At 41.2% G+C, this 16,582-nt stretch overlaps 2 protein-coding genes across 2 annotated transcripts; one reads left to right on the plus strand and one right to left on the minus strand.

The window, feature by feature from the left end:
• Window positions 1-279: 279 nt before the first annotated feature.
• Window positions 280-5,710, minus strand: tbcb (tubulin folding cofactor B). The gene is made up of 7 exons (XM_079224588.1): window positions 5,616-5,710; window positions 4,458-4,600; window positions 4,227-4,370; window positions 3,596-3,689; window positions 3,065-3,256; window positions 2,384-2,456; window positions 280-2,289 (listed from the first exon to the last, which is right to left on the minus strand). Exons 2-7 carry the CDS (start codon window positions 4,575-4,577, stop codon window positions 2,175-2,177), a joined length of 738 nt encoding a protein of 245 aa, XP_079080714.1. The 5' UTR covers window positions 4,578-4,600; window positions 5,616-5,710; the 3' UTR covers window positions 280-2,174.
• A 3,288-nt stretch (window positions 5,711-8,998) lies between these two features.
• On the plus strand, window positions 8,999-14,942 carry six5 (SIX homeobox 5; the record flags this gene model as incomplete). Its single annotated transcript, XM_079224597.1, has 3 exons — window positions 8,999-9,696; window positions 11,347-12,776; window positions 14,284-14,942. Exons 1-3 carry the CDS (start codon window positions 9,011-9,013, stop codon window positions 14,940-14,942), a joined length of 2,775 nt encoding a protein of 924 aa, XP_079080723.1. The 5' UTR covers window positions 8,999-9,010.
• Between the last annotated feature and the right edge of the window lie 1,640 nt (window positions 14,943-16,582).

Consider the following 16,582-nt stretch of genomic DNA (forward strand, 5'->3'; position numbering starts at 1 on the left):
GTATGCACAATGTACATGTCCTGTTGTCTTGAATGCAGCATTCAGGCTCATTGATTTCTCAGCTAAAGAAGTAATGTCGTTAAATAATTAAATATCTTTTTCTTCTTCTTCACAAAACCCAAATTTGCCTCAGGGCATGACAATCTGTAAAAAAACAGAATGACTTTTGTAAAACCAAACATGAATTGTTAAGTAAAGATTAAGGGTAATGAAGTTAGTCTCTGGCAAAGAGCAAATGGTATGTATCTTATTACATGTACAAAACATATCAACTTAATCCTGAACTGACAAATCATTTTTATTAATACGCATTACTCTTTGGCACATAATAACCAGCACCTTGGAGAAGAAACCGTTTTCGTAAACCAAAAGACAAGTAATGGCATTGCAATGAAAAGAAACCACAAGGAGAATTATTCTATATTTCTTCTGTAAACTTCAGATGATGAAAAACCATGTTGCAATAGTGTCACAGTATTGGACCAGTAACATTAAACAACAATAAATAAGGCATATCGTCCATTTTCAAAAGCAGAGTGTTGTGATTATAATGGAGGTCAGTTAACTGGAGTGAACAGTTCCTTGGTTTTGCTTGCGTTTTCAAATATTTCTTTGATAGCCAACCTGTTATTTAATTAAAATATACATATAATGGAACAATTTGAGAACATTTTAAACAGATAATATAATGTGTGCTTTAGAATTCAACGTCCCGTTATATGACCATTACTTAAGCCACCCACCAGATCAACAAACTGCAATAATATATGATGGACATGAATAAAAAGTGCCAACAGAGATTAAAATTAAAACGCATCAAATGAAATGTGTCATGCTAAAGTGGAACTGCAGACCTAGCTCTATTAGGTTCGACTAAAAATGGAACGGAATTTTTAAGCGTAAGCCAAATTGAATATCAGATTAAGGACTTCTGGTAAAAAGAAGAAGAAAAATAAAAATCACCATTTGGCATCCAATTTGACAATTTTGGAAGATGTACCAGAGCTCCTTTACTGGTCATTTTCAATCATCACTCCATAATTATTAAATATTTTCTTGGATTTTGTCATCCCTTTATAAAAAAAAAAATAATAATATATATATGAGAGCTCAATTAAAATTAAATCCATACATTGAATTTGTTCAATTGACATACCATTTCAAATGTTAAACTTCAATATGAGCAGGACACATTCAACTGCACACTATTTAATTTTTAACAAGAGGAAATTAGTCAGTGAAAAGGGAATTACATATTACTTCCATTTAGAAACATACACATTGAGTTTTACACAGTCCAAGCACAAAATGAATGAAAATAACAAATATATTCCAGACTTTGTGCACTAAACAGCTTTGATGCATGGCGGACTATTGAGGCTACAGTTGGAGATTTATTATTCTTTCCTCTTCAACTGTGAATTTATTGTCTGTCAAATTATGGTGGAATTTTTTACCATTAAGCACTGATTTTATTCATTGATTGGAAAATGTTTGTCCAGTTTTATCCAATTGGAGGTGTGCATGTGACGTCATATTCGTCCAGAATACACGGTACAATGACACTTTTTATTCAGTTTTAAAGTAATGTAAGGTTTTTTTTTCCTTTTGATCAATAACTCAGCAATTTACAGTCTTCAAAAAATCCTAAGACTACAGTTAACTATAAACAGTTATATACAATCGTCTTTGTACAAACTGATACCAACTAAATGAGGAGAAATTAAGTTGTTATCTAAACTGTCACTATAGACTTTTTCAGATTATATATAAAACTGCCATGTTGAGAATGCGTGGGGAGCAATAAGAACGACGAGAGCAAGTAAACTAAATTGAACAGAAGTGCATGAAGTGAAGGACTGCATATAACGTTGATTATGCTGCCTTACATGCAAACCTTGTTAGTGTAAATATCCTGAACTATTATCATCACATTCATCCCACTGAGAGATGTACTACCTGACATTCACATCCATCAGGTTGGGTCAGCGTTAGTGAGAGGGAACTTAAACCAAAAGACCCTTTCACTCCACTCTTTAGATCATACCCTCCAGAGTAGCACAAAACAAAAATGAAACAACGACAATCTCTGGTTGGTGAATGAAGCATCTTGAGGTTCACTCTCAAATTTCAGGGCAGGAAAAAAAATCTGCCCCTTTGGTCAGATTATAGTCCTACATCTCATCTAAATCGTAATCCTCCTCAGGAAAGTCTCCCACAATCACACTCAGGGGCTTCACAAATCCACCATATTTGTTCTCACATTCAAAGTATTTCTTCCCGGCAACACTGTGGAAACACAAGTCGATAAAAGACGTGGTCAAATGCAAAATCAAGACCAACATTGTGCATATCTATATAGGATTTATTTTAGCGCTCTTACGTTCCATCGTGCTTTCCCAGGGGCTCATCGTACTTCACACCAACCCAGTGGCCTGGCTTGAAATCTGTTGTACCTGCAATGGATGTGACAACAGTATTCTTTACCCCAGCTGCTTGGTCAAGATCTTTATTTTTCAGTTTTCATTCTGACTGAAACTGACAATAGAGTAAACCGTCATCGTGTTGCTCTCCAGAGGAAGCAGCAAAACAGTGCATTACTCGCCATCAAAAGTTTTTTTTGGACAGCGAGACATTGTTCCGGCTTAGTGTTTCAAAATGAAAACTCGAGGATGCTTTTATTCACATCAGATGAAGGATTTTCTCTTTAGCAGCCTATCAAGTAGTTAGTCTTCTAAAACTAGTTGGGCAATGTATAAGAAGGGTTATCATTCCTCCCCCAAGTTGTTCCTGAAAGCTGGGCCTTCTGTGTATGTGTGGGTCTGAGCAACATGGTAGCCCCTGCCACCGCTGTATGAAGGGGTGTGAATGACATGCAGTGTAAAAGCGCTTTGAGTGGTCGGAAGACTAGAAAGGCTCTATAGAAGAACAAACTAATTTACTATTTAATAGTGCATCATAAATTACTGCAAAGGCTGCTCTGTTTGTTTTAAATCCTGTAGGACCTAGGATTTTCTCTCAATGTCCTAAGAAAGTAAACCAGCTAAGATTCATCCACACTTACCAACATACATGACTGTGCCAAGCTTTGTGGGTTGCTGAGGAACCTGCACTTTGCATCTGCTGCCAACAGATAGAGCATCAGCAGCAGCCTTCTGCTCATCATTCCGAGCAGCAACCTCAGCTTTCTTCTTGGCCACTACTTCCTCATTGAAGTGACCAACAGCATGTTTCTTCATGAATGACCTTGCTGAATCTGAAGGACAGGAAGTTGGATTATAAAACACAAAAGATATTACAGACTGTGAATTCTGCAGAACTAGTCTATTAAATAGGATGGGATGATTCCTTTACAACATGTGTCAATTGTAAGCATACTACATCTTTTATTTGGACCCAATTATCAACTAATTAAATATAGTTCAAATGTATTTACTGTGTGGCTATAATGTTATTCTTTGCTGCTGACATTACCACATTTCGTCCTGAAATAGGTAAATATATATTTTTATTTAATACCAAAAGCATAGAAAAAGAAAGGTTTATGCTATGAAAATTACAAATTCAAGAGAAGCTTTATTATGTCAGCCCGTACCTGTTCTCTTATTGTAGGCGTCATCTGGGAGTTCAAACTTCTCCACTTTGGAAACATCAGTAAACTCGTTGCTCTGAACACTTCTATCAATAACCTGTGATGCAGGAAGAGACACAAACACTTTCTTTAAAAAAGGCCACACCAGCATGTGTAGCTAATAACTGCAAATCACCTGAGCTTCAAATAAGCAGGAAATAATGATTTTTTTGGCAATTTTACATTCTTGTTGAATAGTAATGCAGTTGTAAGCTGCAACTGCTTTAGAAACTCACACATGTTAATAATCATAGGGACTCACTAGTCACGCCCAGTGAAAACTATAATTATTGTATTAACCACTACCTACATAGCAGGGTTCTCATTTTAAAACCAGTTTGCATGTTTTACTGCAACCTTTAGACAGTGAGAAGTTTCCAGGCATGTTTTGGGGAAACATGTATTTCTACAAGAATGAATATGCCAAAAAATGCAGTATCTGATCTGAAGCCAATTAGTTTTTTGGCTGCAGTAAGAGAGTTGGATTTGGAACCAAAGACCGATTTGAAAACCTGTTGTTCCTTTTTATTACTATTATATGACAGTGGTCTGGGCCACCATATTAAAAGAGCTTCTGAACCGAGCAGCAACATACATGTATTCTGCAGTTATCATCCAAAGGATAGGAACCCAGCAAAGCTTCGCCATTGTCCATTTTCTGCAGGAACACGTCAGAGACACTGAACAACTCCAGTTCCATGCAGGAGGGAGATGCGCCCACAACCATCTCCAATTTCCCCTGTTTACAATGCAAACAAAATGAGTACAGTAGTAAAGAGTCAGTGCATCTTTTGAGGAGTATATTGTATAATAAACAGAGTCTCACCTTTAGCTCTGCTATACTAATCCCTCTGTTGAACCTGCGCGTCGTCTCAAAGGAGGAGGTGGTGGTGGTGAAGCGCACATTCACAGTGGGATTACTAACTACCATCATTCCACCGTCCATGATGCTGGTTGTTTGATCAAATACTGAAAACAATAGACAAACAATCATCGGCTGCAAGCAGGAGTTTCTGGAACAGGTGGTGGAGAGGAGGACACTGAAGAAACTATTGTCCATATTGGACAACCCGGACCACCCTCTCCACCACCTACTGCAGGGACAGCGGAGCACTTTCTCCGCTGTCACAAGGACAGATAAAAGGAAAACATTCCTGCCTACGGCATTTTGACTTTATATTTATTCACCGCTTGCCAGATCCTCTGACTGATTAATCATTGTACAAGTTTACGTTTATGTTTATCTACACTTCACATACTTACATCATTTGCATTTTGCACTCCCCTATTGTTTGTTTATTTACCCCCTACACACTTAATATACACATACTTTGCATTTTTGCACTTCTACTGTTTAAGTTTAATTTAATTCCTAATTAATACTCTGTTGTTTTTTCTTTCATCCCAGCTATTTTTATTATTATGGTATATATCTTTTATCCCTGTTGTTTTCATATCTTATTTTTTGTCTGTAAATTTCCCCTTTGGGATTAATTAAGTATATATTCATTCATTCAATGTCACATATCAGCCAAGGGCAGTGGAACTCATACAACATCCAACAGTTGCACACAAACACAGTTAATAGATCGCGTCCTCCAGTTGCATGGTTCAGAAGATTAATAACGTTACCTGACTGATTAAAGTTTGAGCCTTTCAACCCAATGAAAGGACAATGAAGCCCGACATAAAGAGGACTAACGTACGCACAAGAAGTAGTGAAGTAGTGTCCCCTGATCACTTACTTTATCTAACATTGGTCTGTTACAAAGCATTGGTCTGTTTAGTTAACTTGGTAAATGACCATCTTCCCCTCATGCTTACACACTTTACCATTTAGGTGTCGCTTAATATCACATGTGCGTACTTTAGCTAGCTGCTAGCAGATAGCTGCGTCACCGTTAGCGGTGTGTGTGGCTAACAACGGCGGCGTCACGTTAGTTACCGTCAACAGTCTCGGTGAACACACTTAACGCTACTTTACCTGGAAATAACGTGTTCTGCCCGGCGGACACAGTAGCGGATCACAGAAGCTGATCACCCGACGCAGTACGCAGCTTTCAAAACAGAGGAGTCGCAGAAAGATGTTCAGACGCCTCGCAACCCAGCTCCAAACACCACGTGACCCTACGGAAGACCCGCCCCTCAGACTCGCGCGTTGTGTTCTCATCCAAGAAGCACTTCGCACGCGCTGTCTGATCCATTACTATAATACGGCATATCAAATATGACATCTTTACATTATATTTTGATTATTCTCACATTCAACTACATTATGGGCTCAATATGTTAATTCACGTGAAGCAATACCGAGAGTGATTATTTGCTTCGGGAAGCTTCGTTCCCTTCATCAACCGCGGTCAACTCAGCAGACACTCGGCTCTGTGTCTGCTGAGTTGACCGCGGTCTTCATCACTACCTGTTTGTCTTTGTGTCACCATGTCACTTAACACCATTACGGTTAATTAAATGAAGATGGTGCAAATCACTTTGGCATTAACGTCACGCGGAGTACATCAATGTCTGCCACGCCCAGCTCTGGAACGTTCTGCCCCGCCCCCTGACACGAAAAGCACCAATCACATTGGGGAACAATGACGTCAACCAATAGGGTCACGATACAAAGGGGAACGGCCTGTGTCACCGCCTACTTACCAGTCGATGGGCAAGATGGAAAATACAATCATCGGACAAAACTGAATGTGATAATTAAAACAACCACACAGCGGCGCTATCTACCAGTTTACACCACGATGAACAAAGACGGAACAACGTTTATTTTTATGTGGAGCATTGCAAACATGACAAATGAAACAAGGCATTTTGCAAAATGTTTGGAAGTTAATGAGTCTGTAATAAGAACAAGTGGTACTGTTCTGTGTATTAGACCGACAAGGTTTGACCTAATAAACAGCTTGATCTCAGGCTCAATAATGACCTGCAAAAAAAACGTTTAGATCTATTACAATCTTGGCTTCTGTGTAGTACATTTGCACTATAATAGCTGTTTTTGCACACGCCATTACTGCACAGAATAAAGTATTTTGTGTGTAATGTATTGGAAATCATATTGCTGCAATTTTCGTGAGGAATATTCAGTTAAACCTGTCTTTTGTAAATGCTCCAAATTATTTTGTACTGTTGCCATTTGATCTTTGATATTAGGAAACAATCTCTTTGCCTGGAAAAACGTCTTTTTCTTTAATCGTGGACATATTTCAGTGGACCAAAGTATTCAATGAGCACAGATAACAGACTAGAGCATGTATGGGCAGCAAAGAGGAGATACATGAAAGCTGAGAGCTCTAACCAAACACTTTACTGGGAGGAGCGGGGGAGAGCTGAGACAAGCCCACAGTCCCTCAGCGAAGATTTACATTCCTATGGTTGTTGATGGAGACAAACCTGCCTCATGCATGACTTACCTGCAGGTCATGCTCACATATTTGTGGCATGTACATTACATGCAGAATTCTGTGTCTGACACACAGTTAGTTGCGCATGAATGTCTGAGGTTCAGGTTAGAACCTGTGCATAAAACGTCTCCAGTTGGTATACTAATAACAAATAGCTAACATTTAGGTAAGTCATTTATTTTCTGAATTTACTTACAATTATTTACCTGACGAATATAGAGTATCACAGTTTTGGTTTCCTATATTCAGTGCAGAGAGACGTTGCCACTAGCATTTGGAAGTGGACAAAATGTAGGTTCCAGGATGCTTTGTCCTTTTAATAAGCATGAGTCGCATCTGTTTGAAAATCCAAACATTAAGCACATCACAAATGTAAATATACCTGCTATGTTAAGACTTACTTGTGTTTTACTGGCAGTTACTGGCTTTAGGAAACCACCGCAAGCACAGCAAACCCTGGGATCCGGTTGGAAAACTGGGGTGACATGACCAGACTTACCTGAACAACCAGACACTGTCTTACAATTTCTGAAATGGGATACATTCCCACTGTTTGATGTGAATCGCCTGAAAATGCTCAGGTTGTTCAAGAGGTGTTAGGTTAATGCTAGTGTATGATATGAAATGCAGAATAATAGATGATAAAAATAACATAGCACAAGTTAAAGCATGACAACATAAATTCACATTACATTGCAAGTAAAATGGGAGTAATCTGACAAAAATTTAAGGAAAGGAGAGCAGACAAGGCAACCATGCATTGTATCATCTCCACAAGCTACAGCATTAAAATGCTGAATACACATAATGCATCAGTAATCAATACTATGCCAATCTGACAGGGGCCATTCCACCACAATGGCACAATTAATCAGAACATTATTTTCTCATCTAGTCAAATAATCATTGTTTTATTGACACAATATTTTCAGTTAGTAACTTTGGCATATGACAAAGATAAGCAGCCAATTAATCAAATTTTAAAAATGTTTTTAGCATGAAATGTGACTAAAGCGATTAATTGGTCATCAAGTAGTTATCAACAGTCTCAGTTAGATTTTTTAATGAACACCTTTAGTTGTGTTTTTTTTTATTAGCATTTTCTGGTGTTGTTTGTTCTTTGTAATGTGTTTCTTGTCTGCTGTGCACTGTGAACGTTGTCTCTTGATTGCAGTTGCCTTTAATTGAACTAGATTCAATTGCTGCATCTCACTACTACATTTTATTTCTTAAACTGCACTGCCACTTTTATTACATTTTTATTTTGCTTTTTGACTGTTTTAATGTTTTCTTAACTGTTTTTAAATCCTGTTTTCTCTGCATTATGTTTTGATGCTTTTAATGCTTTTATGTCAAGCACTTTGCATCGCCTTGTTGTTGAAATGTGCTATACAAATAAACTTGCCTTGTATGAGTCTATTGTTGTCTGTATGAATTTTGGTGACAAATGAGTTTCCCCTCTGGGGATTAATACAGTTTTCTAATATAATATAATCTAATTGGCTGAGCTCTGTACATGTTGACTAAGTAAAACTATGTGTTATGCAGGAATTTTGCCTGTAGTGAAAGAGTGAAACATTTCTATACCATAGTCCACGTCATGTCAGATGTTTGTGAAATGTCATATTATTGTCATGAAACAAGTTTTACACAACAGCTCAATGACAAAAGCATTGGTAGTGCCGGAGCTAGAAAATAATAATTTAGTCAGGACATATATTATGATCTGGATAACCTTCTGTCATAAAGGTTGGGCTACTTTTAAACAAAGACACTACATTATAGGGCAGAAAGGGGGCGTGGCCGCGGCCGCTGGTAGTTTGCACAGGCACATTCATGGTTTGGTCGACTGGCGGAGAATGGGAGAGAGAGAGAGGGAGGGAGAGAGAGAGAGGGAGAGAGAGAGGGAGAGGGAGAGAGAGAGAGAGGAGGAACTGCGGGAGGAAAAAAAGTTAAAGTAAAAATGGCTTCCTTGTCTTTGGAGTCTACAGAACAATCTGAGACCAGCCCAGAGGAGCCAACGGCAACGGAGTCCAAAGAAGAGGAAGATCCGGTGCAAATTTCGGAACGATTACTCCAAAGTTTCCAAAAGTCGGCTTTGAGTTTTTCCACCGACCAAGTCTCATGTCTCTGCGAGGCCCTTCTGCAGGCGGGCAATGTGGATCGCCTGTGGAGATTTCTATCCACCATACCTCCTTCGTCCGAGCTGCTACGTGGCAACGAGACCCTGCTGAAGGCCCAGGCACTGGTGGCTTTCCACCGGGAAGAATTCAAGGAGTTGTACGCCATCCTGGAGAGCTACGACTTCCACCCGTCTAACCATGGGTTCCTGCAGGACCTGTACCTTAGAGCCCGCTACAAGGAGGCGGAGAGGTCCCGGGGCCGCAGCCTGGGCGCAGTGGACAAGTACCGGCTCAGGAAGAAGTTCCCCCTGCCCAAAACCATCTGGGACGGGGAGGAGACCGTGTACTGCTTCAAAGAGAAATCCCGAAATGCCCTGAAAGAGTGCTATAAGAGCAACAGGTACCCGACTCCGGACGAGAAGAAGAACCTGGCCAAAGTCACCGGACTGTCCCTCACGCAGGTCAGCAACTGGTTCAAGAACCGCAGGCAGAGGGACAGGACCCCGTCCGGGACGCACAGCAAAAGGCAAGCCCGACAACACCGGGGACACGTTCATGCATGCGTCTGGTCTTTGTGGGTCGAGTTAGGGGAAACCAAAAGTCATCTGTCTTAAACGAGCCTTTGAATATTTGGGCGGCTCGTTAGTCTGTGTTGTGTTTGATGACGTTAACAACCACTCAGTCAGAGCAGTCACTGAAACTAGACCCAACCTTCATGGTAAACAAAGACCTGCAGGCCCACACGGCGCAGCACGGAGAGAGCGTGCACACATTAGAGTCCTCAGTTAAAAAACTACAGCTAATACAATGCATGCAATATGAAGATGGACGTGGGAGCTGTCCTTTTGACAGCTAAAAGCCACACAGGTCTGAGAGGAGCATGTTGCTTTGTTATGAAATGTGAGATCCAGGCGCCCACCATGGCTCAAGTTTCCTGAAACCCTGCACCGCTGTCTCGGGCCTGCAGGGTGACCGAGGTTAGAGGAAACGTTTCAAACGAGAAGGTGGCAGTGGTTTAAAAAAAACAAAAAAATGAGGGAGGGGTAAATCCTCTTCTTGTTGCTTTCTCACAGGCTGAACTTAAGAGTTTTACAGCCACCTGGGGGGTTGTGAGGAGATGAGAGAGATACAGCGTATCTTATCAGAGGGGTTGTGGTGGTCTGGCAGACTGACAATCTGTGTGTTGACCAGGCTGCTACACATTGTAGCACACACACATTGACCAGGTAGACTCCCATAAAGAGTTTCTAGGAATCTGATCTAGCTTTGCCTTCCTGTCAGTTTATACTGATCCTCTGCTGAATGTGGTAGGTTGTGTTGATACGATGGCAAAGATGACCAGAAAATAATAATAATAATAATAATATTAGAATGGTTGGTATCTTCACCAGTTTACTACAATTAACCACGGAATAATCTACTCTTTTAACACACAAACTAGACAACTTTTATTTGAATTTAAATTGTATTATTATTTCTTGTGTACTTTCCCCAGATGTTAAGTTTCAAATAGAAGATATTTAGAAAGTTTCACAAGTCTTTAAATCGATGGCGGACTCTCATAATTGACGTTATCATGAAACTTTATGCCATAATTTAAATAACCTGATAAAATGTATTTATTGAGTCATTTCATTTCCAGGGATGGGACGTGTTGGATAAACCACAAGCTTTGGGTGGATTACATGTTTTGTCAGCATTTCAATATTACTGCAACGCAATTCATGTGAATTTATATCCTCCACACATTTGAGCCATTTCAAACTCTGTGACTGTGAATGAAATACATTCTCAGACCAAAACCAAAGTCCAAAATGACAACCAGATGCCATCATGCAAGATACAGTCTGATAAAGACTCTGCATGGTTGATATCTTGCCTTTTTACTCTGACGGATTGGGAGCTATAACCCAGTGTATATTTATATATATATATATATATATATATATATATATATATATATCTCTAACAATGTATAATCCATTAAGACTTTGCAAAACATAGATCACCCAATGTCATAAGATCAACACACAGCCTTAGAAAATTACAAGGAGAATAAACAGCTTGTGTGAATGTTCATATGTGTTCTCGTTGAGCACTAAAGCCCCGTGCCCAACCCTCTAAACTCACACACGTTTCTCTTTTATTTGACCCATTTGTTTTTCCTTCGTTCCAGTGAGTCTGATGGGAACCACAGCACCGACGACGAGGCGAGCCTCATGGACGACACCCCTGATAAAACGGACGAGGCGGGTGGCTGCACAGCTTCCATCATCTCTCTCTCTGCCGTCCCCTGTAGCGCGGGAGGCCAGCTCATCCTCAACGGCTCCGGTGGCTTCCTCACAGCGCCTCAGTCGTTACTACTTAATGGGAATTCCCTGCTCTCCAGTACCGGTGCTGGTGTCATCATTAATGGGCTAAGCTTGGGCGATTGCCAGACAGTCACACTGAGTCCTGTTGCAAACAACTCTCCGTTGATACTGAACGGGGCTCAGGTAATAACCAAACCTAGTATCAGTGTGCAGCACGCCGTTTCTATGGCGCAGCAGGAGCTTTCGGCCTTGGAGGCCAAGCAGAGAAACCTTACTCTTCAAACCAGAACAGACAGCGGCAATACCATGGATTTCATCAGTGTCCCTGAATCAGAGAGCAGCAGCCAGACAGTATCTTCGTCTTCATCTTTATCCCCTTCTTCACCAACTCTGTCCTCTCCAACCAGACTCCCCTCGCTAGTTTTAACACAAAACACCCAACGCCAGGAGTCTCTCACCCTCCCGGTCTCCATGTCATCTGCAGGCATGTTCATCTCCAGTTCCGCTATGCCTCTCTCCAGTCAACATGGGGAGTATGTTGTCTTTGCCACTGCCGGCTCTCACTTAAACCCTTCTAGCTCTGTCGTTTCGTCCACCCACTCCTCCCATCAGGTCTTCTCTCTGCCCCAGGTTGTGCCTTCCATCCAGGGTATACCAGTCTCCCAGCTGGTCCAGCACTCTTCAGGAGCTCAGGTGTCCCAATGCCCTCAGTTGGTCCCAGTGTCCTCCCTCACCTCATCAGCTCCTCAGTTCCAAAACCAGACCGTGAACACAAGCACCAGACTGGTGCAACAGCAGCAGGATGCCTCAACAACTTTGCCTGAAGGTGCTACAACCATAGTCTCTATCTCACAGCTCAACAACAACCAGTTCCCACAGCGAACTATACACCAGCTGGGGGACCAAAGCACAAACTCCACACCCAGCAAAATCCAGGTCCCACAAGTTATTTCCATCTCCTCCCCGACACAAGTAGTCCCAGTCCCCCAGACCAAAGGCACCACACCAGCACAGTTAGTCCCCCTCTCCATGCCTCAGCTGGTCCCCGTCTCCCCCATCCAAACTTCTTCCACCATGTCTTTCCCCCAAGTGGTACCTGCCAGTTCTGCTCTCTCCATCCCCTCTGCTGGAGTGCCCTTACAGATCCTGACCTCGGCTCCTGCAGGGGCCGCACAGGGCCCTCTCAGAATAAACCAGTTGAGGCCCATTCAGAGTGTGGGTCCCCAAACCATTGCGGCCCCCAGTGTGCAGCTCCTCAACTCTGGGATCATTCAGCTGCCCTCTGCTTCTCCAGGTACACTGCATTCATTCAATATTTGTGTATTCATGTTGCAAGCAGAGCTGAAACTACTCAGCAACTGTTTCTATAATTGATTAAGTAGTTTAATACATTTTCAAGCAAAATTAGGTGAAGAAATTCACTGCTTCCAGCCTTTCAAAAGTGACGATTTTCTTAATCATATGTGATATCAAACAGAATATCTTTGGGATTTGGACAGATAAAACAAGCAAAAAGACAAACTTGGGCTCTGGGAAATTGGATTAGTTGATGCAGAGTCCCTTGATACAAGTAATTGATAAATTACTTAAGCAATAAGGTACGAGAGGCAGTACTGTGTCGTGCAATAATGTACTGTTCAAGGGAGTTGTTAGCAAACCCTTGAACTGTACGTTATTGTAAAGCCGATGTAAAGAAGTGCTCTCGCTGCTTCTGTCCGTCTTTTCTCCGTCATTTTTCTCCTCCATGATGTTTAGAGAACTTGCCTCGCGTCGGGAAATGACCGACGTAATTATCTCTCACTAGAAATTATCATGATTTTGTGGTCAAACCCTTTTCATTCCTCATCTCATTTTAGGGAGGAAGTGACGTTGTGTTGTCGTTCGTTATGCTAGTGTGGGGGATGCTACGTGAGCTTGTTAGCTGTTCCGTTTGAGCTAACGTTACTGTTAGCGAAGAGCCCCGTTGCAATACTGTGAACACTCAAGCAATACACCTGCAAGTTAAGGAAACCAACGTCTGCGGGTCGTTACTGCGGACGTTACAATATCAAAGTTTACACCAACATGTTTGGTAACTGTCAAGCTTGAAATGACAACTAACGGTCGCGCAATTTAAATCTACCTGTTGTTTTTAAGTGCGCACTGATATGGAACGCTCTAAATGTAAACAGGCTGTACAGTACTTTATGGCTGAATAAACTACACCTCGTGACTCACTCTCAACCAATCAGAATGCTTGATTTGATCTACCCGTATTATAATAATAGTTATAGAAATAGTCCACAGTGGGATATCTACTCTAGAACTGGGACTAACGATAGTTTTTATTATTTATTATTCTAGTGAAACTTTTCTCAATAAAATAATTTTTGGTTGATAAAATGTCTTAGAAGCAAAATTAATGGATTAATCAATTTATTGTTTGAGCTGTAAAATATGGTAACGAATCCTTGCCAATCGCGTTTATTAGTACAGTAGGCTAATTTATCCATAACATTGTAACACTTAAGAAACAATTCCTCAAATGTATGTAAAAAAAGGCTCTGACACTAAACAATAGAGCAGCTAACTGTAGAATGTTAAGGAAAAAAAATATTGTAATACGCATACCATTCATAAAAAAAACACACACAAATAAACAAAATACAGAGACATATTAATAATGCTTGTTGTCTAAACATCTTATAATAAGCACTGGTCTGTACATTAATTAGCTGCCTCCTCTCATACTGGTGCGCTTCTTGTTTGAATGTTGCTACTTGGTCTTGATTGCTGTCTGTTTTCCTTCATCACCACCGAAGGTAACCTTCTCCTTGGTGGAAGCCCCTACCTGAGCGTCCAGCAAGGCAAGCTGATTCTGACCATCCCAGCAGGCATTCAACTCACCAGTTTGCCCCTGAAGCCAGTCCCTGAGGCGTCACCCATCTTTGCGAATGGACTGAGTCACCTCTTCAGCTCCTCCACCCCTCCCGTAGTCTCGACAACCTTAGGCCCGACTCCCTGTGGCCTGGCATCATCTCCCCTAAACTTCATCAACTCGTCTCCGCCGTACGGTGCTCCAGAGACGGGGGCACCTGCCGTCCCCTCCCTTCCTGTGCTGGATCATTCAGTCACGCCTACAACGCCAAACACGCTCACTCCAGAAAGTCTGCTTACCCTCAGTCCCCTGTACAGTGGGGTGACACCCAACACCCACTTGTCCCATCCAGCCTGGAGCCCTGTGCCCCTCTCCACTTCAGCGGGTCTAACTCTGTTTGATGTCCGCGGCAAGGGGGACCTGACTGTGGACCCGGCTTTGTTAGGCTTACCTGGAGGAGAGTCGCTGCTTCTGGGAAGCCCCTCGTCGGAGCAGGATGTGGACGCCAACTCTGCTCTGGGGGATCCGGAGGAGATGGACGGGGACTCCAAGATTCTCACTCAGCTGCAGTCCGTCCCTGTGGACGATGACCTTGGCTTGTAGTGCGTTTACCTTGCTGGTCGGCAACCCAGTGTCTCTAAAAACAAAAAACAATGAAGCATACAGTAGGTTGCAGACTCTGCTGCCTGCCTGATTTTTATTCCACGTTGTCAAACCTCGAAGAGCCAAATGTTTTTTACAATATGTTCAGGTTCGGACATCAATGACAACAATGATGCTCACTCAGTAGGGCCTGGTACAATCACGGTCTCAGCTGGCACTTTTGAAATAAATCCTCTGCAGATCTATATCGGATGTTCTCATGCTTTTTAGAGTTGTTGTTTTTACTCAAATCTGTATGTGCCTTATGTGTTTTATCAGATGCAGAAAGAAGAACTAACACAGATGAGTCCACTTGGCCCAGTTGCAAGTCCTGGTGTTTAAAAAGAAAAGACTCTACTATGCAAGGCGTTATGGCTTTGCCTACTCTCAGCTCTTCTTCGCAGTTTTGTGGACTACAGACCAAATTCAGTTGTCCTTGGGAAAGAAGTCTGTTTTTTTTTTGCGTCAGTTGAAGAAGTTCTTTGTGGATCGACCACAGTAACTGTACACCGGACTGTCTGGCAAAGGCATGAATCTAGAAATAGTTGATTGTGGTCTGTCCACAGCTCAGAGATTCAGGACGTATTCTACCAGGAAACACTCCAGGAATATGGTGAAGATTATATTCTTCACAAAAAGAACTTAGTTTAGTTGGTTGAGTTTTATGTGAAACCGTTATTACATCATAGCTTGGAGGGCTATACAGCAGTATTTTATTAGACAGGTTACTGAAGTCTGGGCTGAAACAGGCTGCCAAACTGATTTTATCAGTAAACTGTAAAATGACTTTCTGCAGTTTTCAAGTGAAAATTATGCACTCCTTTAGTAAAAACATAACACAGGAAATAAAAAGGTTTATACTCTATGCAATGCATGTTTAGTTCTTTATATAGGACACTTTGTGGCACAATGGCTGCGTTGAGAAGCCAGTACTCTTGGGAGATGAGAAAAAGCTTTTAAATACAAGAAACTTTTAAATGAAGCATGACACTAAAGCATTTGCTGTGATCCCACTTCGTGATATTTTGTTGTCGAATGCATCCAAAATCTCTGTTTGTTCATATCGATAAGTGCCTTATTTTAAAGCTTACAGGTTTGATGTTTTTTAATTTTTTTTACACAGTTCTACAAGTGCTATACACACAACCACATTTTGGGATTCACTCTGTGGACTTCTTTTGAATACCCACATTTGTTTGTCTGTTTCATCGCCAGTGAAATATAATGTGACAGTTTTGGTTGCATAGTCACAGCCCAATCTCCTCTATTTGTATATTTTGCACCTTTCATTCACACAATGTTTACTGCGCTGCTGTGTTATGACAGTGGTTATGACTCATAGCATCTTCTGAAATGTCTTTTATATCCTTTTTTAATTGGACCTTAATAATCCTGATACTGATTTCCTGATGAAATCTGTTGTAAATTGATGGAACAGCTCCCTCAATGAACACCTAAATATGCCTATTGTTTAAGCTTCCCACTGTCATAACGCGGTTAGCGGTCAGACCTTTGGCCAATTATGGTACACAAAAATGCACTTCAGTGTTGCATCTAGTTACAATAATGGCCTTTGTGTTTTTTTTTTCTATTAAAATGTT

This window comes from Taurulus bubalis, assembly GCF_910589615.1.
Source record: "Taurulus bubalis genome assembly, chromosome: 10".
In the NCBI taxonomy this organism is placed as follows: Eukaryota; Metazoa; Chordata; class Actinopteri; order Perciformes; family Cottidae; genus Taurulus; species Taurulus bubalis.